The sequence below is a fragment of the Cotesia typhae genome, unplaced genomic scaffold, assembly GCF_013202065.1.
Source record: "Cotesia typhae breed Kobodo isofemale line unplaced genomic scaffold, CoteBio_Ctyphae contig_9, whole genome shotgun sequence".
Taxonomy (NCBI): domain Eukaryota; kingdom Metazoa; phylum Arthropoda; class Insecta; order Hymenoptera; family Braconidae; genus Cotesia; species Cotesia typhae.
The window spans coordinates 42,553-66,739 of record NW_027423770.1 but is presented as its reverse complement, the minus strand read 5'-3'; the positions used below and the strand labels follow the sequence as shown (position 1 = coordinate 66,739).

Genomic DNA, 24,187 nt, shown 5'->3' with positions numbered 1-24,187 from the left:
ATTTTTATATCAAAAATTTTTTTTTAATTTTTTTTTATCGTCTTCAGAATGCTTCACTATTGTCAAAAAAATTAACTCAATTTTTTCTGTCCGCTACAACTGCCTTAGTTTTAAATCTCATTTTAAAAATTCAATAAAAACAAATTGATATACCCCCGCGGAGTTCGGCTTTTCCTCACACAAAACTTGAATTTTACGTTTTCTTTTTAGCCTAAATTCCTTACGTGAATTTTATGTAAGCTTTTCTTTGATAAGCACCTTTTGATATGCCTCGTCGACATTTAGCTGCCACAGATGTGGCTCGCATTGTTACCCTCCATTAAGAGGGCTACAGTCAGGTGGAAGTAGCAGCTTCTATGGGAGTGAGCCAGTCCGTTATCAGTCGGGCCTATGCCCGATTTAACGCGACTCAAAGTTACGATCGTCGTCCGGGTCAAGGTAGACTACGAATCACTACCGAGCGTGATGATCGAGCTATCATTCGAGATGCTCGTCGAAACCCTACTGCGCATGCCCACACGATCGCTCTTCAATTTCGCAATCGTCGACAACGTCCTCCCCAACAACACATATCGGCATCGACGGTTCGAAATCGCTTTCGAGAGCAAGGACTACGCGCTAGACGCGTAAATCGCGTGCCTATGCTCACTCCACGACATCGCCGAGCCCGATTGGCCTATGCTCATGATCATCACCATTGGGGTCGTAGACAGTGGACCAGTGTATTATGGACTGACGAATCTCGATTTTGTCTTCATGGCAGCGATAGACGATCTCTCGTTTGGCGCCGTCGTGGAGAACGAGATCGGGATGGTTTTACGAGACCAGTTACAGCTTTCAATGGTGGATCAGTCATGGTGTGGGCAAGCGTGTCCTTCAATACCAGAACCCCGTTGGTCATCGTTCGTGGGACGTTGACTCCCGATAGGTACGTCGACGAAATTCTGGAGCCACACGTCCTGCCTATGCGCACACGCATGGGGGCAAGACGGTTCATTTTGATGCAGGATAATGCTCGTCCTCACACTGCAGTTCGTACGCGAACTTTTCTCCGCGCCAACAACGTAACAACGCTTAATCATCCAGCGATGAGTCCTGATTTGAACCCAATTGAGCATGTTTGGGACATGCTTGGGCGTCGATTGCGGCGAGACTATCCGCAACTGCACAATCTTCATCAGTTGACTCAAGCGTTGTTACGTTGTTGGCAAGGAATTTCGCAACGTGATATACGACGATGCATCAACATGCAAGAGCGTTTACGAGCTGTGATTCGGAACAGAGATGGCAATACACGGTACTGAGCAGTTACTGCCGTGCGTACAGAGGTCATTCGGCAGCTGCAAACAGACAAACACGCAGACAAAGACACACACACACACACACACGTGTGTGTGTGAGAAGCGTAAATCCGACCGAGCAACCTCCACGTGGTACGCTTTGGGTAACGCTAATGCCGGCGGTAAAACAACAGTCGAAAAAAATTGAGAAAATTTCGAAAAAAATTTTCGAAAAAAATTTTTTTTTTTTTTTTTTCAAATTTCTTGAAAAATCAATCTCTTTGATTGAAAAAATAAAGAATTTTGAAAAAAAAAATTTTTTTCAATGGAAAAATGAATAAAAATCACAAAATTGCTCATAATGGTGATTTTTGCGAAAACACAGAATTTGAAGCTTCTGGGCACTATGAACAAAAAATCGCAGCGCTTTGAATTTCTTAGGGATTTTAGTGGACACTTTGAAGTTAGAAAATTACCAACGATATCCTTCGTTCATTCATTTTATCCAAAGTTATACCAAGTTATCCAAATATCCTTAATTATGCGAATTTTTGTCTTTTTTCAGTCCGAGTTTTCAATTCAAAAAAATTTTTTCTTCAAAAGCGGTTTACGTTTTCTTATAGAGAATATTGTGTAGTTTTCAAAACCCTCCTTCGATTTCCTATACGGTCATTATTTCCAGAGTTATTGATTTCCAAAGTCAAAAAAACTTTTTGCTTTGATTGACGATAACTCCGCCGCAAATTATCGTACAGGCTTTTTGATTACGTCAAATTAAAGGGTATTAAATTTACTAAAAGAGCTTTTAAACGAAACAATTGAAAAAATTTTTTTGAAGCCCGTAGACCTTTTTTAAGACGAAAAAAAATTTCGAAAAATTTTTTTTCAGTAGTTTTCTTAGGATTTCTCCAGACCTGACGATGACAAAAAATTTTCATGGTCATATCTAAAAACTAGACACTTGGAGCTACAATTTGCTTTTTTTTTTTTTTCTGTGCGATCATTTTCCTCGGAGTTACAGCTCGCTGGAAATCACCAAAAAATTTGGAATTTTTTTTATATCCCTTAATTTTTGTGACTAGTGTATAAATAAATTTTTTGAGTTCATTTATCCGATATTTAAGTAATCAGTTAAATATGGAGTTATCACGTTTACGTCAAAACATTTTTTTGATTGGTGATGTTGACGTTCAAATCGTAGGTAACAAATTACCATCGAAATTGCAAGCTTTGAAAGTGTTATTTTTTTATACACGTATTTTAAATAATACTATCACAGATAGTGTTGCTGCAGTGATTGATGAAATTATTGTGTTTTGGAAGAAAGCTCGAATTCCCGTTCAAGATGTGCAAAGATGTCGAGATAAGTTGAAAAAACTGTATGATGAGTGGCGCATACTTCTTAAACATAGAAATCGGAGTGAAGTTGCTGTGAAAAAACAAAATGAATTTTTCTGTTCATTAAAAAAATTATTTGACATCGCACCGTCAAATGTATTTGAAATGGTTGATGAAAATTCCAAAGAATTCTTGAATAATCAGAGATCAGATGAACGAATTGGTTTTATTGCAAATATTAAGACGTAATACGATGACGATGTAATTGGTGTTAAAAAATTAGAGAAACAATTGGATTTCGAAAAACGAAAATTGGAAAGTGAAAAAGAAAAATCATTATTTGGTAAAGTATAATAATCAACTTACTCATTGATATTTTATTATTTTATAGTGAAGATATTTTTTGTCTTATCATTATCCTTTTTTGTAGACAAAAACGTTGAACTCTTATCAAGCCAAGGAAGTGCTCAATCAGTCTCTAGTGGAGAAGTATACATTCCAACTACTGCCGGCCAATTTAAATCAAGAAATATAAGAGGAACTAACAATATTCTCAACGAAAGAGTTGTAGCTACTTTTGACCGTTGTAAAGTAAGCGACAGAGATGCTGTGTTTATAACTACAGCTATTTGTCAGTCGCTTATCGATTTAAAATTATTAGAAGTGGATATTAATTCCATTATTGTCAATCGATCATCTATTCGCCGATGTCGGCTTACTATGCGAGAGTCAAAATCAATAGAAATAAAAAAACATTTCCAAGACTTAAAGTTATCATCTATTGTTGTACATTGGGATGGAAAATTATTACCTAATTTGTTAAATACAGAAACTGTTCATCGATTGCCTGTAATAATTACTTCAGAAAGTAAAGAAATTATGTTAGGTGTACCAACGAGTGAAGATGGAACTGAAATGACACAAGCTTCTGTAGTTCATAAGACATTATGTGACTGGGGATTCGACATATCTGTAAAAGCAATATGCTGTGACACTACTCCTTCAAATTTAGGCCTTCGTAATGGTGCTGCTGCATTACTGGAAAAATTGTTAGAAAGAGATTTGTTATATCTTCCATGTAGGCATCATATATTTGAAATAGTCCTAAGATATGTCTTCGAAGCTGTTTTTCCAAATACTGTTGGTCCTAATGTTCCACTTTTTATCCGATTCCAAAAGCAATGGGGAGATTTAAATAAACTCAGTTACAAAACAGGTTTAGATGATCCGAAAAATGATAATATCTTGACAAATGAAAAAATTGAATCTATTAGAACTTTTGCGACTGAAACTCTTGCATCACAACTGCCTCGTGATGATTACAAAGAGTTATTAGAGCTTACTTTAGTTTTTATCGGTGTCATCCCCGAAAAATTTAGTTTTCGTAAGCCAGGAGCTTGTCACCATGCACGATGGATGGCAAAAGCTATTTATATATTGAAAATGTACATGCTTCGGGAGCAATTGTCATTGAAAAAAGGTGAAGATAATAAACTACGGCAAATATGTGTTTTTGTGACAATGGTTTATGTTAAAGCTTGGTTTTCGTCGTCAAATAGTGTCAAAGCTCCGTACCATGATCTACAGTTTATAAAAGAACTCAACAACTTTAAGGCAATCAACAGTAATCTTGCTACTGTGGCAATTAGTAGATTTATGAATCACTTGTGGTATTTATCACCAGAATTAGCAATCATGGCTATTTTTGATGAAGTTTCACAAGAAACAAAATTAAAAATTGTCGCTAAGCTGCGTAAAGAAGAAGAAACAATTGTGATTGATGATATTCCGGAAGAAGACTTGGATTATACTAGTGAAAAATGTAGTGTTAAACGCTTTCAAACTATGAGCATAACTGAATTATTATATAATGATATTGACTTTTTCGTAACTGCAGAATCGATCAATTTTTTCAATAGATTCGAGTTACAAACAAAATTTTTAAAGATTCATCCTTCTGAATGGGCTCATAATGAACACTATAAAACTGCATTACGATTCGCTAAAAAACTATCGGTTGTGAATGACTGTGCTGAAAGAGGAGTTAAACTAGTGCAAGATTTTTGTAATCGTTATACTAAGGATGAAAAACAAATGCAATACGTGTTACAATTGGTTAAAGATCATCGTCAAATGTTTCCTGACGCACTTAAAAAAACTAATGTAAAAACTTCATGAAAGTATCTGTACTTAAAAATAAAAATGGTAATGTTTGTACATTTTCGATTCATTAAAATATTAATAATACACTTCTTTAATTGATTAATACTTTTCACGTAAATTATAGTTCAAAATTACATGCATAAGTAAAAAAAGTAATCTAATATGAATAATAACCCGTCTATGATTGTTGAATTATTAAATGACCAGAAGAAACTATGAAAAAGATTATAGTTTCAATTTAGACCTCGAATAACTTCAAAACCGTTAGAATTATCAAAAAATGATAAGAGACCTTTTTTGTAGACCGTTAAATTTTGCATTAGAAAAAATATTTTTTGATGTGATTTGTTGGTTAGTTTATGACGTAAAAAATTCCAAAGTAAAAATATAACTTTTCCCATGTTATTTTCCTTTAAAACTTTGACCGTCGGGGGGCGCGGGTTAATATTAAAATTAAGAGCTATAACTTGGCATGATTTTTTTTTTATAGATTTTGAACCGATTTTGAACTATCGTGAAAAAAAATTTCAAAAAACCCAACATAAGGACCACCCTAATGATCAATGACTAATAAACACGAGGTTCTGAATTTTAATAGTCAAAAATACGGTGCAAATAAAATTTACACAGCAAATACTTTTATCACATCAAGTTCACCAGAAAAAATAGCTAATAACTATAACAAACCAAGAGAAACAACTAGTTACTAAATACTGAGAAAGCATAAAAAACTACAGAGCTAAAAACACACGTCCAGCACTTAGAACACTCGCTCCCTCTTTTTGTGATTACACTAGTAATATAATCATAATTGTAATTATTTACTGTCATGTGCATGAAAATCTTGGGCGAAGAGCCACCCAAATAGTGAGAACAGATTTAGTTTTCGCAGCGTGAGGGTGCGCGTTACTGACAGTTAACTTTATCATGTTGTCACTCTTGAATAATTGATTAAATGATCGATAATTATCCAACATTGAAAGCATATTTTGAACTACCAAATAAATTTCAAGCAAACCTCGGTATGTTTTTAAAAATGCAAACAATTTTTTTTTCGTCTCTGAAAATAAAAAATTTTCTGCCCTCTGACCGGAATAGCAACTTTCTAGTCCCTGAATGGCTCCCTAAAATGGAGTGGCTATATTCTGGCTACATCGAGCAAAAAAATAGTATACACTCCTTGGCCAGTAAAAGGTAAAGCCTCAGACTACATGCTTGTCAGCCTCGGCTCTGCCTCAACCAACAGTTACTTGTGATCTAAGACTTTTCTTATTTTACTGGCCTAGGTATGTAATTTACTATTGTTACAAGCGGAGCACTTTGGTCAAAATTAGCCCTCAGTTACCATGTTCTTGCACGCAGACTGAACTAATGGATATTTAATTAGTTCGAATCAAATGTCTCGAAAGTTACCGAGACAAGGAGATATAACGCCAAATTTAAGTTTCATGATTAAACAGTATGATGTTTCCAAACGGAAGTACGTAAACATATCAATGAAATAATTTTTACTTTCTCCAACGGTATTGATGACCCGGTGAAAACTCGGAAGAAACACGGAGTTTCTGCAGAGTATACTCCGTCATAGAGTTTTCTCGGGATACCGACGGAGTTTAGGCGGTGTTTTAGCGGAGGTAACGCGGAGTATTGTGTACAGTCACGACACAAGATTTTAACGGCGTTCTGTCGGGTTTTTCTTGGAGTATTGCAAGTGTTTTAATAGAGTATTCACGGAATATTGTCGGTGTTGTCACGGAGTATCTGCTGAGAATTCATGGAGTATTGGTGGAGTTTTCGCGGAGTATTGGTGGAGTTTTCGTGGAGCATACAAGGAGTATCATCAGTGTTCTAGTGAAGTATTTGCGGAATTTTTTTGGTGTTATCGCAGGGTTTCATTGGAGTTTTGTCGGTGTTTTCAGGACGTATTTCTGATGAAATTTCAGTCAAGTATTCGCAGAGTATACACGGAGAATTACCAGTATTCTAGCGGAGTTTTTCTATAGTATTCTCGGAGAGTTTTTATTGAAAAAATGACTAATTTATTTCAATTCTTAGTTATATGTAATAGATATTAATAAATACTTGATAAAACGTTGAGAAGAAAGTTACAAGCTATACTAACACGCATAAGCATTATACTTATAATGTATCTTGACATGTCGTACAGTATCAATTTCGAGTTTATAGTATTTGCGATAGGACTTGACCATTTTTCCAGTGATTATATCAACTGAATCTAAATAAAACGAAAAAGCTATAAACTTATAAATTCAACTGGTGTTAGTTAGTAACGTGCCGGACTTCCAATCGTAAAGTATCACGTTCGAATCCCACAGAGACCAGTATTTTTTTTTTTTATTTTATTTAAATATTTATTTTTTTAAATATTATTAATATGATTTCAGAGAAGTTTAAAAAACAATATACATTAATTATTTCTTCATTACTTTTTATTCTCTTAATTACGTTGTGACGTATGTAGGGGTCATATCGTGCCAAATTTTGTCATCTTGTTTTTCACTCCTCTAAATTTTCTTATATTAAGTTTCCATTCATTTTTTTTTATATGTATTTGATTTTTGTATTTCTTAATTTTCAGTTGCTTATTTACTTAAGTGGTTGACACATTTATTAAATATTATAATAGCTGTACACTTGATGCTACCTTCTGACGCAAGTAAATTCAACATTTTGTCTTGGAAAACGGTTAGACTTCGAGTTTCCGATGAAGAATCGTGTCGCCTTTAGCACCTGTATTTGCCTATGACCGCATTCTAGTGCATGTTCGATGGTTGCTCAATATTACGTGAAACGCACATGAATTTGAGTCATACCATCGAGACTTCTAGAATTTTCCAACGCATAGGTACCATCTGTCTTCCCACTACATCAAAATTGATGTCCCTTTATAAGCTCATTAAAAGATTATCACAACCAGTCTACAGTAATCTTCGGAAGTCTCGACGTTCTTGAGGCCGACAGTTTTATTGTGCTCCGGACATTATTTTGATGTTCGTGGTTAGGCTTTTCAAAAATCTTAAAGAGCACTAACGTAATCTGTTATCACTAGAGCATTCTATTTCCGGTGATCGAGGTACCTCGAACCGATATGGAAGTGAGTCTTGCACGACGAAACAAATAAATTCAAATAGCTGCATCACTGATCAGTCAGAAATTTATTTGGTCGGAAACGTGAACCAGATTATAGTTTAAATAGTTTTTTTTTATTTACTTTCTTTGTATGCATTAATTTCCGCAAAAAGCGTTGATATAAAGTTTAAATTTTCCGCGAAAAACATTGATTCAAAAATATAATTTTCGGCCAAAAAGGGCGCATCTTAAATTGTCGCGAAACGCGAAGTCAAATTTTGAGTAAACATCCAGTAGTAAAGTGTTTCTAATCGTTACTCTAGTAACCTACGTTGTCTCAGCAGGTAGCAACAAGTCAAAAAGGTAACCTATTCATCTATTTAATTCTAAAATTTTCTATTATATACATATTAACATTTTAACGCATGATTTATATTTTGTTTCCCTGAAATGTACAAGTTTGTCTCCAAAATAAAACTTAACCTATTGAAATTTTGAATCTCTTCTTTCTTTTGATTTACTTAGAGTTAATTTACATAAATTCATAAACAGTAGAATAGGCTTCTCGAGGCCGAAGTCAGCAAGATCCTAACATCCTTTCAAATTTCTTAACCACTATTTGTAAACATAATAAGGTTCGGGAATTATACGGTATATGTACCGCTCTATATACTCGTATAAAATTATAAAAATTAATTTAGTTATCAAACGGAAACTAGTGGTTGGATTTTGGGCATTATTTCATAGCCTTTACGCCCCATCACAAACTCCGTTCGTGACAACTTGTTGGAAAAAAATACCAACAAAACTCCGTGGATACTCCATAAAAACATCAGCAAAACTTCGTAGATACTCCGTGAGAACTCCTGCAATACTCCGTAGATACTCCGCGAGAACGCCGATGATACTCCGTGAGAAAACCGGCAGTACTCCGTGAAAACTTTGTTAAAACACGTGTAATACTCGATAAAAACTCCGAAAAAATTCCACTGAAATTTCGTGTCGCAACTGCACACGAAACTCCGCGTTTCCTTCACCACAACGCTGCGTAAACTCCATCGATACTCCGAGTTTCAGCCAAGTTTACTCGGAGTTTTGACGGTGGTGCCTAAACCGCTAGGGTTAGGAATCTGAGTCACATATTATTTTGAAACATGGTATATCGCCTCTCATATTTGAGGTATGCCAGTTGGTTTTTAGCTTACACACTATCACAAATAATATTTTATAAAACTGACCTTTAATGATTTTTCGTTGATATTCAATTTAGTCTTAGACAAATAAATTTGAGGATAGTGTCTCCTAACACAACTCATTACTGCCTCTGCACATAAAGCTTGAAGATCACTACCACAGTATCCAACTGTTTTTGATGCCAAGTATGCTAAAAATTTTACTGAAGGTTTTTGTTTCCAATTCTTAACATAAACCTATTGTAATAAAAAAACTTGAGTGATTATTCATAATTTATACCGCATTAAAAACCAGATGTCAAATTGATGAATTTAGAATCAAAAAGACTTTTTAAATAAAATAGAAGTTAGTGATTGTTCAAAGGCGCGGTTTAGTATGAATATCGTTTATTTTGGTTTTACATTTTTTATTATCTGCTAAGAAAATCGACGATTTTGAAATAATCGGGAAGTTATAGTTTTCACCTAGATTTTCGAAAATTGAGTTCTCATCAGATCTCCACGTTTTACCCTGGTGAATGACTGCGACGTCGTAGTGTGCGTCACTACGACGTCGTACTAACAATTTAAGGAAAAGCTATCATTGAATAATGATATCAAAGTAACTTCAAACTAATAAATATTTCGTAAGTCAGAAAGATGAGAATAAATCTTGAGTGGGGTAAATAATAAAAATTGAATACCTCACCAGCTCAGATAATATCGGACCTTTGTCGTGCGACATTAGTTGCGACTTTTCGATTCATTACATTATTTAGTTAAAATTGCCTAATTAAATGGGAATAACCAGGGAAAAATAATTTTAAGACAGTCAAAAACAGAGTGACAAATGCTGTCGTTTGACGTAAACACCCACATAACTCGAGTTCACACTGTGTCGTAGATGATGTCGTACGACACCAATATCGACATGCTAGATAATTGCTTAACTAATCTTATACTAAATGAATAGGTACTATTTTACTAAATTAATCTTTGAGACAATCTGAGATTGAACCATAGATGTCGTGCAACTTAGACACCGACATCGCTCAAGTTTACACTGTGTCGTAGATTACGTCGTACGACAACAATTGCGACATTCTTCTATATACATATAAGCGAAATACCACTGACTCATCACCAGATCTCCGAAACTATTGGACCGATTCATTTAAAATTTGGCATAGGTACTCCTTTTTCATCGTAGACGAGAGATAAGAAGGGATTTTGCGCAATTCCTAGCCAAAATGAATTTTTCGATAACCATCACGTATGCTACCACCTCCCCTCCTTCTCATTCTTCCCCTCCCGTGCGCTATTTCTCGTGCCTTCTTCCCGCTTCCTTATCTCTCTCTTTTTTTTTGGGGGGGGGAATATCATTTTGATTCTTCAATCTAAAAAACCATCAGTGACACCTATCAATTATAGAACTCAACCCCAACTTACTCTCTCCCACAACTACCCACGCTAATCAACCGTTGCCATGGTTACCGTTGATATGGGTACTGTTGCCATGGCTACCGTTGCCATGGTTACCGTTACCATGGTGACCGTTGCCATGGTCACAATTGCAATGGTTATGGTTGCTAAAACAACTGTTAAAATGAATAAAGTGTAATAATAAATTCGGTTGTAAACTAAATTCAGAGGAATGATTAGAATAAAAGTAGAAAGTTACTAAATATTAATATTCTATACAATTATTATTCAACAGTATTATTCTACACAATGTTAGGCAAATACATGGATTTTCATCGATTGATTGTCGGGACAGTAGGAATTCATAATCATACTTTTTTTAATAAAGAATAGGTAAATCATTAATAACTGCAATAATATGTATTGAAATGATCATGAAGGATGAACTCCATTATATCATAAAACAGATAAATATACAAAAATATTAATGTTGATATTGTTAAATGATTATACTGATTTAAATGATAAAAATAAAATGGTAAATTGTGTGTAATATATATATATATATATATATATATATATATATATATATATATATATAAGAGCTGTTCTATAGATAGATTGACTTATCACGATATCTCGGGAACCATCGGACCTAGAAACTTGAAATTTGGTAGGAATTATACTTTTGCCCTGTAGAAGTCAGCTAAGAACAGATTTTAAGAAATTCCACCCCCAAAAGGGTTCGCGGGGACGTTAACAATGAAAAACTCCAGTTTTTAAACTGTAGCTCCTATCAACTCCAATTTTGGTAGGAATCTTTTGTAAGAGATGTAGAAATAATCTATAAACAAATTTTACGATATCTCACCTCACCAAAGGGTAAGGGGCGGGGGTGGGTATTAACAATTAAAATTTTTAATTTCCAAGCTATAACTCCTACAGACTCCAAATTTTGTAGGAATTCTCTATAAATGATGAAAAAATAATTCATGAACGAATTTTACGATATTCTACCCCAAAGAGGATTGTAGGAGCGTTAATAATAAAAAATTCCCGTTTTTAAACTATTGCTCCTATCGACTCCAAATTTGGTAGGAATTTTCTGTGAGAGATGTAGAAGAAGTCCATGGGAAAATTTTACGATAGCTCATTTCACAGGGGTTTGCGAAGGTGGGTGCTAACATCAAAAATTTTTAATTTCCAAGCTATAGCTCCTATAGACTCCAAATTCTCATTTCAAATTTTTTTCTTCGTGTCAATTATTATTCATTTTTGAATGAAAGGCCACGCAAACATTATAGTGATTGCACATTGAAAGTTACAATGAATATTAGCTGGAATAATTTCATAGATAAAAGCTATATGCTTATTCGATGAAATTTGGAATTTGTGAAAGTCAAAACAATACTCTAATCAAATTTTAAGTTTAGATCGAAAAATACAATTCTATAAATGCCCAGCGAAGCGGGCGGGTAACAGCTAATATTTATATATATATATATATATATATATATATATATATATATATATATATATATATATATATATATATATATATATATATATATATATTGAGACACTACAAAATGTCCCGACTTTATCAGCCTGGCGAACTACCACCCGAAATTTTCGTTACCGACACTAGCTAAAATAATAGGTAGTCCCGTGACGTCACAAGACGGCACGAGGAGGGGGAAAACGGTCACAAACCCCGATACTTGAGCGGTGATCGACACTTCGATCTAACCCCCGGTGTCAACCACCTCGCTAGATTATAAAGTCATTTTCTTACCACTATACCACTATTACCACTATTAGGTGATTACTCACCAAAACTACAAAAATTATTAACAACTATTAAATCTATTATTTAATTATTAATTTTACATTATCCTTATTACTACTATTTTGTGTTAAAATATCATTACGTTATTATAAATAATTAACTATCGACAACCTAGAATATTAGTAAAATATTCCTATTACAAATCTATTGTATTTCGTCACCGAATATAATAAATATAATTTGTAACAGGGTAAAATTACCTTTAATCGATAAGTCACCGGATATCGATAATTATTCGACATAGCACTGGCGCGTCTCGATCTTCGGGCCTAAAGGGAGAATAGGAGGGGGTGAGTTTGGGTTAAAATAGGTGAGCCATGCAGTGGAAAAGGGAGAAGTAGTGTGACTGCCAGACTGAGTGCCACGGAAATCAAGAAGGACTGATCCCCGGAGTAGTGACGAGACGAAGAAAGCCAACTACAACTAGGACTTCATCCTCAACGAGTGAGTTGGATCATCGTTTTGTTCGTCAAGGTATCAATTGTTGCTCTGTGGGAGAGAAGTGGACCGCGGTTTACTGAATGCCCAGTTACTTCTCCTATTTAATTGTTATGGATCGTTTAATGGACGATTATTAATAGATTAATTGTGGAACATTTGCTAGTTTTGGATTTAGTGATTTTCATGGGGGCTTATACCCGAAAATCTCTCAATCGACCTTGCGGGAAAATTTAATAACTAAAAATTATCAATTAATTAATTAACATCCGAAAATTTCGTTAATTTTATTGTTGTAATTTTTATAATATTTAACTTAGTAAAATTGATTGATTTTTGTCATTAGAAAAAATCGACAAATTTTTATTCGTGGAATTTTGGTCAAGCGTCAGTTTTTGTGTCGCAGTAAGTTCTAATACCCAAGGTCAAGCAAAGCAGCTAGCGAATGTTCTAGCAATTAAAATTTGAATATTTCGACTTGTGTCGAAATTTTTATAATTGATAAAACGATTGGAAAATTATTAAGAATTTTATATTAAGAATTAATTATTAAGAATATTTTATTAAGAATTATTTAACGAGAATATTTTATATTGTAAAACAATTTTATTCATTAACGACAAATTTAGTAATTTTGGGGATTAAGTCCGTGGAGTAGTTAAATTAAAATTACTGAATTTGATCATTATCGGCGTGGACATTAAGTCCAAGAAATCAGCTATTGGGTCAAAATTGTCACCGTAAAAATTTAGTCAGAATTAATTAATTAAACTTATGTTAATAATTTTGAACGTGATCGTAGAAGTTATATTGTGATTTATTTAATTATCAAAAGTTAATCCAAGGTATTAAGACCTATTGTCTAAATAGTTATTGTTATATTCTTAAGACCATGACAATAGGTTACTGAGGAATTTTAATCCGTCTAATATTTTAAAATAATTACAATTAACAATCGGAAAATTGAGAACTGTAATAGTTAGTTAGAAATTGATTGTAAATTGAAAATTGTCGTTTTATTAATTTACACGGAAAAAAGTAAACTGTAAAATTCACTCGGATTCCGGTTACTTTTTACAGTTTCAAACTTTACAGTGGACATCGGGTGGCAAAAATGTAAATATTACAAATCTAAATGTAGAAAGTATAAAAGCCACAATTTATAATTTAATATCCAAAATAAGTGATTAGTAGCGGTCACTATAGTAAATAACGACTCTTTCATCTTTAAAAATTACAGTTTCAAACAGTAAAAATTGCCATTTCAATGTGTAGTCTATACTATCGTACCGAGTAAATTGTGACTATGACTATAGTAAATAACAACAGTGGTTTTATAAATTTTACAGTTTCAAACAGTAAAAATCGCCATTTTAATATGTATTTTATAATATCACGCCAAGTAATTTTTAAAAATAATAATAGTAAATAACAACCCTGACTATTTAAATTTTATAGTTTTAAATATTATTTTCGGATATAATTTATTAAATTTGCTATCGGGATTAACAAAAAAATTAACAATAAAAAAAAACTATAAATAAAAAATTTTTTTTTATTTTGTCTTTTTTTGTTTTTTTTTTGTTTAATTAATATTTTTTTTTTCCATTTTTTATTTTCGGAGTTTTTTAGAGGAGCTGGAGGAGGGGATAAGATTTCAATCACATTTGCATTCATTCATTGTGAAGAAGTCTTACGCTTGCCTTAAAAATAAATTCAGAAAAATATTGCCCTAACCGAGTTTCGAATAGTAACCTTAACGCACGCGATACTATCACCTAACCGCAACGCTATAAGAACGTCGGAGGGTCATTTTTGTCAGGAGTTTTATTAACCACGTATTTCTGGCTATCTTGGCAGTGTTGAAATCGGTGCTGTCCAACACGTGTTAAAAAAGTCATGCGCATTGGCAAAAAAAATACAGTCGAGTCGCATTATGAGCCCTCCTTGTGTCTCTCTCTTATTAACACGAGTCTGGTTCAAAAACAAAGAAAACAAGCCGGACTCATAACGCGATTCAACTGTAGTACATGCTAATGCTCTGCGAGAGCATTAACGTTACAAATAAGGAGAAGGGGAAGGTCCTACACTCTGGGAGAATTTAACATTTGAAACAGTAAAAATTCTACTTTTAAAATGTATATTTTACCCGTCGAAGCACATCAATAATTACAGTTCCATCTTTAGCGTTGCGTTTAAAATTTACCATTTTACTTTGTAAATATTGACGTTGCTTATATAAAAATTTACTAACTGTAGTTTATATTTTTTAAATATCATACGATCATTTTTTACATACGAAATTATAAATATCAAAGTCAAAGTTCTTAATTATTATACTTTAACATTTTCGACTTTCACATAGCGATTATTACTGTTTGAAATAGTATTTTTTAGCGTGTAAACAATAAATTGTAGCATTTAAATAATAAATATTATATAGTGACTAGTAAAATCACGATTTTACTGTTTGAAATGGTAATTTTTATCAGTTGATCATTATTTATTACAACTCGATTATCATTTATTACAGTTTACTTTTTTCCGTGTACTAATGATTGAATAATTTGATTTGGAATATTTAATTGAAATTAGTTACAGTCAATTTTTATTAAAGTAAAATTTATAAAATAAAATTTATTAATTAAAGTTAGTTAGTAGTGTGAGTGTGAGACAAGTGTGGGTTAAGTGTGAGTTACCGAGTATCTAGGTCTATGTTTCGTCGCTGGGCTGTTACTCCTGTGAGCCGAGTCAACGAGCCCGGTATATGATTCGTCTCTGTGCGGGTGATTATAGGTTTAGAAATCGGGTAGACGCCGAAAGGGGCCCGTCACGTGTAGACGCCGAAAGGGGCACGTGTTAGAAATCAACGGGTAGACGCCGAAGGGGGCTCGTCGAGAATAAGATATTGTTAAGTGTGGTTAGTGTGTGAGTGAATGAATTGTGTTAACTAATTTTGAGTCAACCACTGTTAAGTTTTTTTTTATTGTTAATAAATATCGATCGATCTTGTTAATTAATTATTTATTATTCAACAGCACCTTCCTCCACTCTCTCTACCCTAAGATTAAGTTTTCTCAGCTCTGGACCGGTTCCAGGAACCGTGATTAAAAATCCTGGTAGAGCCCTAATAATTATATTGTTGTTAGTTATGTTTATTTATTTATAAAATTGATTAGGGGCCAACCTGAGCAGGTAAAACTGTTACAAATTCAAGTGTTTAGTTAGTGAAATAAAATTAAGTTTGTTGCAATTTTGTCATCAATCAAGTTAATTTATCCACTACACTATTCACACTGCGTAATTCCATCTAATTAATTAAAACACCAACCACGGAAGAAGGACCATCTGCACAGTAACATTTGTAAGTAAGTAAAATAAATTTAACTGGCACACATGGTAACTTCTGTCCTATAATCTATCTAATCGAGCTTTCTTAAAACAAAAGACCATCATAAATACGGGAGCGGAATATCCCAAGGGCAGTGGACCGAAATTATAAACGAAATCCAGGCGACTAATTCTTATCCGCGAGGTTTAGTGGCCTGGAAACTAAGATTTTTCATAGAAGTAAAAATTCTAGTGTTTCAATGGCGCTCGAACAGGGACGCTGCCCTCATTAATGAATGTCTTTGTTCCACAAAAATTTCAAAAGTTTATAAATTCATTTTCAACTCAAAAATTCAATACTTTACAGATGAAAATTTAACAAATACGATTCATTGATAGAATTTTCGTCATAAATCATTATAAAAATTTATTCAAACAGCAAAAATTTTGCTGAAAACTTAGAAAAAAAAATTCTAAACTTATAAAATTAATCCCTACATTACTACAATCCGATTATTGTATAGGGGGTATTCCATGCCAAATCGACCACTTTTGACCCCGACCCTTTTCGATTTGGCCGAAAGTTTTCCATCCTTTTCTACCCTATAAAAAACGGTTCTCAGAATTTTTTTGAATTTTTTTACCTAACTCCAGAAAAGTTATGAATTTTTCAAAAAAATGGCTTTTTTATTTTCAAATAGCCATAACTTTTTCAAAACTAAACATTTAGGTACCTTTTTTTTTTTTTAATTTTTGTTTTTAGATGTACTTTCCGATAAAAAATATTAAAAAATTTTTGTAAGTCAATACATATGGAATTTTTCAGTTTTTTGACAAAAATTAATGATTTTTCGAAGTTCGACATTTTTTTTTTTTTAATTTTTTTCTAAAATAAACTTTAATCAATTCCACAGTTATCCCTGTAGAACCCAGATTGGGCCGATTTCTCTTTCTATTTTTTTTATTCAATTGAAAAAATATTGTTAAATTTTCAAAAATGGAAAAAAAATTTTTTTTCATAAATTTTATTTATATAATGAGATAAATACAATTCAACGATTTTACGGCATTATATTCACAATTTAGAGGCTTCATCGATGACTGTATTTAGTAAGATTCAAATTTTAATATATCAATTAGATCGATAAACTAGGGATAACAATTATCGACTTACCTATTACTATAGCCAGTAAACTAGATGCTATAAGCTAGTATGTTTTGATTAAAAGTGCGGCTTTTTCATTTTGAGATCTAAAACATAACCTATAAATCTTTTGTGCAATCTAGTGTTTTATAAAAGATTGTCATTACATTTGTTGTATAAATAAATAATTTCTCTAGTTTATAAGCGCTTTTTTAATTTGTCTTTATGGCGTCAAAAAAGGTATTTGATCGGTGTTGTAATCCTTTTGAGTTGGAATCTCATTTTAAAAAAATTGGTTTACGTCCGGCGACTGATATTATGAAAGTAACGTTAGGATTAGATGATAATTATTTATTATGCAGTTCATGTCGAAAAAAAGCTTCAGAGTTAGTGAAGCAACAAACAAATGCTCGTAATGATCCTAGTGCTGATGTAAGTGACCGTGAAGACAACTATAGTGACAATAATGACAACAATGATCAGGCTGATAATGATAGTAATACAACTGCCATGGATCTCCCATTATCCTTATCATTCCGTAAGTTTTTTAATTATTTATACGTTACTTGAATACATTTCTAGTAGCTATATGTTTCACTATTATTTTTAAGGTTCCATGTCATTTGATAGCGAACCCAAAGCATCACAATCAAGCTCAGGATCCCAAGTTAGCGCTGCAACTCAATTGCCCGTAATAAACCATGCATTAGAATTGTTAAATCAATCACCGATTCCATCGAAGAAATTGAATGATAATCAATTTTTGAACAATAAAATAAATCGGGTATCCGACAGCTTGATAAAAGTTTTGCTTTCTTCTTCAGATGAAGAATCGATTGATGACGATGGTGAAAATTTTCGCTCTCTAATTAAAATGTTGTATGATAAATTCAACGATAAAGAAACTGATAAGTCTTTGAAAATACAAATTTTAACATTATTACCTGTAAAATGGAGTGAGAGACGTATTTGTGAAACTATGAATACATCAAGACATTTGTCAAGAGTAGCAAAAATTTGGTTGAAGAAACGGGTTTACTTTCTACACCTGAATCGAAATTAGGTATGGGTAGCGTAAAATCGATGTTTTAAATACACTTGAAAACTAAATTACTCAACATTTTTGTATAGGGAGGACAATTACTGATCAGGTAAAATTAAAAGTTGAAAATTTTTACAACGATGATGAATATAGTGCTCAAATGCCCGGTATGAAAGACTTTGTATCAATTCGAAGTGATGATGGTAATCGGATACACGTCCAAAAAAGACTTATCCTGTCTAACTTAAAAGAATTATACCAATGTTTCTGTGAAATAAATCCTACTGAGAGAATTGGATTTTCAAAATTTGCTTCTTTGCGACCAAAACATTGTGTGTTAGCAGGGGCAAGTGGAACACACACCATCTGCGTGTGTACGATTCATCAAAACGTGAAGTTAATGATGCTTGGTAATTATTAAATTAATTAATAATTATAAATGCGTGAATTTTAAGTTTACTAAATTACTGTTATTTTAGGTGCAAATATTTATTCTTTGACAAGGAACACAGAAAAGCCCATTAAACACTACAGCGATTACTTGAGCATGATTATATGTGAAAATCCATCTTTTCAGTGTTATTTAGGTGGATTTAAAAACTGTCCTGGGGTCGATGAGTTGAGTAAAATTTTACTAAAATGTTTTGAGGACCGGGAAATCGAGAATATTACATATAAATATTGGATATCAAAACCGAGAAGTAGTTTAGAAACTATTATTAAGCCTACAGAAGAATTTGTGGAAAAATTTTGTAGTGAGTTAGAAATTCTTCTACCTCATTCGTTCATTGCTAAGGAGCAAGCCCAATTCTTGAAGACATTGAAAGAAACATTGAAACCAAACGAATACGTTATTATTTGTGATTTTGCAGAAAATTATGCCTTCGTAGTACAAAACGCGGCAGCTGGTTTTCACTGGAATAATAATCAGGCAACAGTTTTTCCAGTCGTTATTTATTATACAGTAAATAACAAACTTGAACACAAAAGTTTAGTAATTATCTCAGATTCTAACAAACATGATGCCGTTGCTGTTCATGTTTTCATCGAAATAATAACTGATTACGTGAAAAGTCTTCCTGAACGTTGTAACAAGATTTATTATTTTTCTGATGGAGCTCCTCAACAATTTAAAAACTTTAAAAACTTTGTAAATTTATATTACCACGAAGATGATTTTGATATTCCTGCTGAATGGCATTTTTTTGCGACTGCCCATGGGAAAGGTCCGTGTGATGGAATCAGTGGTATTCTCAAACGACTTGCAGCGAGAGCAAGTCTCCAACTCGCGGTAGACAAACAAATAACGACACCAGAAGAACTTTTTGAATGGGCTTCTGCACCGGATAACTTGCCGAATATTATAGTGAAGTTTTCCCCAGAAGAAGATTATGACACAGCAGTAAATGATTTAAATGATCGATTTTTGAAAACGAAACCGATTACAGGAACTCAACAACTACATTGTATAATTCCGGACAAAAATGGTTGTTTACTAGTTAAAAACTTTTCGAATTCGAATGAACACAGAATTTGTAAAATATTTAAACGACAGAGAGAAAAGTAATTAATTTTAGCTGCATCAATTATTGATCTTACTAATTACAGTCATCGATGAAGCCTCTAAATTGTGAATATAATGCCGTAAAATCGTTGAATTGTATTTATCTCATTATATAAATAAAATTTATGAAAAAAAATTTTTTTTCCATTTTTGAAAATTTAACAATATTTTTTCAATTGAATAAAAAAAATAGAAATAGAAATCGGCCCAATCTGGGTTCTACAGGGATAACTGTGGAATTGATTAAAGTTTATTTTAGAAAAAAAAATGTCGAACTTCGAAAAATCATTGATTTTTGTCAAAAAACTGAAAAATTTCCATATGTATTGACTTACAAAAATGTTTTAATATTTTTTATCGGAAAGTACATCTAAAAACAAAAATTTAAAAAAAAAAAAGGTACCTAAATGTTTAGTTTTGAAAAAGTTATGGCTATTTGAAAATAAAAAAGCTATTTTTTTGAAAAATTCATAACTTTTTTGGAGTTAGGTAAAAAAATTCAAAAAAATTCTGAGAACCGTTTTTTATAGGGTAGAAAAGGATGGAAAACTTTCGGCCAAATCGAAAAGGCTCGGGGTCAAAAGTGGTCGATTTGGCATGGAATACCCCATAGATTTATGCTGATGTCATTTATTTTACGATAACTGAGAAGTACTCTCAGTAAAATTCCAGTAAAAATAATTTCGACAAAATTTTTATCAGTACATAAATCTCACATATCCATTGTCTATTATATTTTGTGTGCCGGGTCGTAAGCCATAAACACACTGCACGCTCGGGCTAAAGTAAACACGACACAAGGTCGCTTCACTCAAACGTCCTTCGAAGAATCGGTCGTCATATACTAAGTATTGTAACGTTCGGAAATAAAATTAAAATCTTTAAGTTTTATTCCTACACAAGAATTTCTTTTGTCTAGTTAAATCAAAACTAAATCTCTTATTTAATTTTATTACTCAAAATAAACTCTTAGTAGAAAATATTTTAAGACTAAAATTAAACATTGCCGTTAAAATAAATTATTTTATTTCATTTCACAGCTCGAATTTCAGAAAATTAACGTTCAAATTAACTACCATAAATTAATAAGCTCATTGTCGAAGTAAAATTTAGTGATTAAATTAATAACCCCGAGTATCGAATAATTATTAAATAAATCCGGGATGGTAGCGATTGAGCTTGAGTACGTTACCAAGGAAAACCATTGTCAAAAAATCTAAGATTATAATTTTCTATCAGGTGTGTCACCATAAAATAAAATTCCCGAAAATTTAATCCAACCGAAAATTAATTAAGTAAAATAATTAAGAAAAAATTTTAATATCAGAATTTTTCAAAAATGTTTTCCCATACGCCAGTAAACCGATTCCCGGTACCTGTAAACAATAATGCGAACCAGATCCCACAAGATCTCCATGTAATCGCATCAAGCCAGAATTTACTAAATTTTAACCCGACTCAAGCTCCCAGTTCAAGTCTATATCCACAGTTATCAGACGACTTACTTAGACTAGACAACTCACAAAACGACTTGCATAACAGTATAAGTTACAACAGGGCTATTGTAATGATCAGGGCTATTCCAAATCCAGAACGCGAATAAACGCCGTTACCGACACAGATCCTGATCAAGACGCGTTAAATACGGAAAACAACGAACAAACTACCCTAGACGCGGTATTAACTAACAAACAACTCAATTTCCGTAAAGAGAAGTCAAAAGACGACACTACAGATACAATAGTATCGTCAATAAATAATCTTCAGATAGCAATGCAGGGCATGTTCAAAAACTTGCAAAAGACTCTCTCTCCACCACCACCTTCCGCGCCCTGTATACGCTGTGGACGTTATGGACATACATCCGACAAATGTTGCGCGAAAACCACCGATGAGATTCGGGCCAGAGCTGGTTTACCACCGTTGCCGAGAAACCCGGATCCAAAAAACTAGTAGGTGCCCTGGTGTATCCCTCTACAGCAGCCAGGGTCAAAACCGTTGCAGTAGAGACAAATAGTACTACTGAATCAGTCAGTCAAACCCACGTATCATCTATTTCTCCAGCTAACACCTTGGTAGAGCCAAAAATTAACAACTGTAAAGCTAGTACTTTCCAAATCTCGGATTTCCTATTTGATCCTCCACAACTAAACATCTCAGATTCGGAATATGAGGACTATGACGATTGTGACTACGAATCAGACTCAGAATCGGAATTTCCCATTGATTCACCGAAATCAAAAATCAAATCAGACCATGACGAAACACCCGACTGTCTTATGCAAATACACGGTCCCAATCATCAGAATCGGACATATCTATCGCATACGCAGGCACCAACGCTTGTAAGTCGCATGATTGCAGATATCACAATCGGACCTTTTAACATTGAAGCCATGTTGGACAGCGGAAGCGAACGAAGCTACATCTCTGAGACCGCGTACAATCGAATCCAAGGCAATGAACTTCAAGAACTCAGCCCAGATCCCACCAGTACTGTAGGAGTAACATTAGCCGACTCTGCTTCAATATATACCCGCGGAGGCGCTCCATTCAAAGTAGAACTCGATGGAAAGACTATCTTAACCTGGTTGAGCGTATTACCTGGTCTATCAACCCCAATCATCCTCGGTTTAGATTTCTGGCAGTCTGCAGACGTTCATGTAGAATCAAAAATTGCTACTTGGTACCTAGACGGTAATTCCATCAAACATCAATTTCGTTCCCGTACAAATAAAAACAAACCCCTGACATTAAATGCTCTATCTTCATCAGAACGATCTGAATTAGGTAATTTTCTCGAGACAGAATTTAATAAAAATAAATCTACCATGTTAGGAGTCACTAATTTAATAAAACATCGTATTGAAGTAACTGACGAAACCCCAGTACGCTGTAAACCATACAGACGCAGTCAGCCGGTAATGAAAGCATTGCACGAAAAAGTGGACCAATTACTCGAGAAAGGATATATCCGACCTTCGAATAGTAGCTGGGCTTGCTCACCAGTTATGGTCGCGAAGAAAAATAATACCTGGCGCATGTGTATCGACTTTAAATATGATCGTCCTTTAAATAAAAAGACCAAACAATCAGCGTACCCATTACCAATCATGCATCGAATTTTATCCAGCCTTCGAGGCGCAAAAATTATTTCTACTATCGACCTCAGCGACGCTTTTCATCAGGTATTAGTCGAAGAGAGTAGTCGACACTATACAACATTTTGTGTCGATGGCCGTGGCCAATTCGAATGGATTCGTATGCCATTCAGGCTTGTTAACGCTCCTAGTACTTATCAAGCTCTCACTGACCAAGTTCTCCGAATCGTAATGCAAATTCTTTGAAAAAAGGCTCGGAAATATTTACCCAGCGCGCAGGAAAAAATTTTTGCCTACTTAGATGATTGGATTATCATCAGTAATACTCTAGAGGAACACATGACGTATTTACAAGTTGTTTTCGAAGCTTTTCGAACCACGGGCCTCAAAATGAACGAAGAAAAAAGCCAATTCGGACGTTCCGAAGTTAAATTCCTAGGTTTCATAATTAATGAAGAAGGCATGAGTCCGGATCCAGCGCGACTCGAACCAATAGCCGATTATCCGCGACCTACTAACCGCAAGGAACTTCGTAGATTTAACGGTCTTGTAAATTGGTATCACAAACACCTTAAAATTATTGCACAAGTCCAAGGTCCTTTAAATAAATTAACAAGCACGCGTGTAGACTGGAAATGGACTGATGTAGAAGAAAAAGCATTTGTCGAGACTAAGAAATCTCTACTACAAGCAGCCACATTAGCTCTGCCTGAGCCAGATCACCCCTATCGCTTATACACTGACGCGAGTAACACTGGACTAGGCGCAATTCTCACTCAGTACGACTTTAAAGAAGATCGAGAGAATTTAATTATGTGTCTGAGCAGACCTCTGAATAAAGCTGAAATTAATTACACGACGACAGAAAAAGAATGCCTCGCGGTAGCTTGGGCCTTACGGAAATTACGTGGATACGTAGAAGGTCTTCCAGTTACAGTTTATACTGACCATTCCGCGATAAAATGGCTCTATAATTTAAAAGATCCAGCAGGTCGTTTAGCTAGGTGGGCTATTGACTTATCAGCATACAAGTTGGACATTATCCATTACAGAGGAACTCAGAACGAAGCTCCAGACGCTCTATCACGCCTTAATGAAGATCCTGGATTAACAGAACTCTCAGCAATTCAAAATCGTAGCAGTACTGAACCTGAAATTTCATGGTACAACGAAAAAGTTCGAGTAGTCCAAAAATTCCCGGAAAAATACCCCGAATGGAAGTACGAAGACGAAAGACTATATTATTACCGCCCA

The 24,187-nt window shown here is 33.8% G+C and overlaps 3 protein-coding genes across 3 annotated transcripts in view; 2 read left to right on the top strand and 1 right to left on the bottom strand.

Annotated features, from left to right (window-relative positions):
- Positions 1-9,372, bottom strand: part of LOC141533509 (ATPase family AAA domain-containing protein 2-like) — a 60,788-nt gene extending 51,416 nt beyond the window's left edge. Inside the window, exon 1 of the mRNA XM_074252428.1 lies at positions 9,110-9,372. Coding sequence (XP_074108529.1) covers positions 9,110-9,187 — 78 coding nt within the window. The 5' untranslated portion in view covers positions 9,188-9,372. The remainder of the gene's footprint in view (positions 1-9,109) is intronic.
- Positions 9,373-17,095: 7,723 nt separating this feature from the next.
- Positions 17,096-18,381, top strand: LOC141533451 (uncharacterized). The gene is made up of 3 exons (XM_074252343.1): positions 17,096-17,764; positions 17,838-18,010; positions 18,358-18,381. Exons 1-3 carry the CDS (start codon positions 17,452-17,454, stop codon positions 18,379-18,381), a joined length of 510 nt encoding a protein of 169 aa, XP_074108444.1. The 5' UTR covers positions 17,096-17,451.
- A 217-nt stretch (positions 18,382-18,598) lies between these two features.
- Positions 18,599-19,906, top strand: LOC141533523 (uncharacterized). Its single transcript, XM_074252443.1, has 2 exons — positions 18,599-18,678; positions 18,748-19,906. The coding sequence occupies exons 1-2, from the start codon at positions 18,669-18,671 to the stop codon at positions 19,833-19,835; spliced, it is 1,098 nt and encodes a 365-aa protein (XP_074108544.1). The 5' UTR covers positions 18,599-18,668; the 3' UTR covers positions 19,836-19,906.
- Positions 19,907-24,187: the final 4,281 nt, after the last annotated feature.

What these genes read in the sequence shown, in the direction of transcription:
- LOC141533451 (XM_074252343.1), top strand. Translation starts at nt 17,452, where the DNA reads ATGGCGTCAAAAAAGGTATTTGATCGGTGTTGTAATCCTTTTGAGTTG. An exon ending in CCCATTATCCTTATCATTCC is followed by an intron (nt 17,765 to 17,837) that starts GTAAGTTTTTTA and finishes ATTATTTTTAAG; the next exon opens with GTTCCATGTCATTTGATAGC. An exon ending in TGAACAATAAAATAAATCGG is followed by an intron (nt 18,011 to 18,357) that starts GTATCCGACAGC and finishes ATTTTTGTATAG; the next exon opens with GGAGGACAATTACTGATCAG.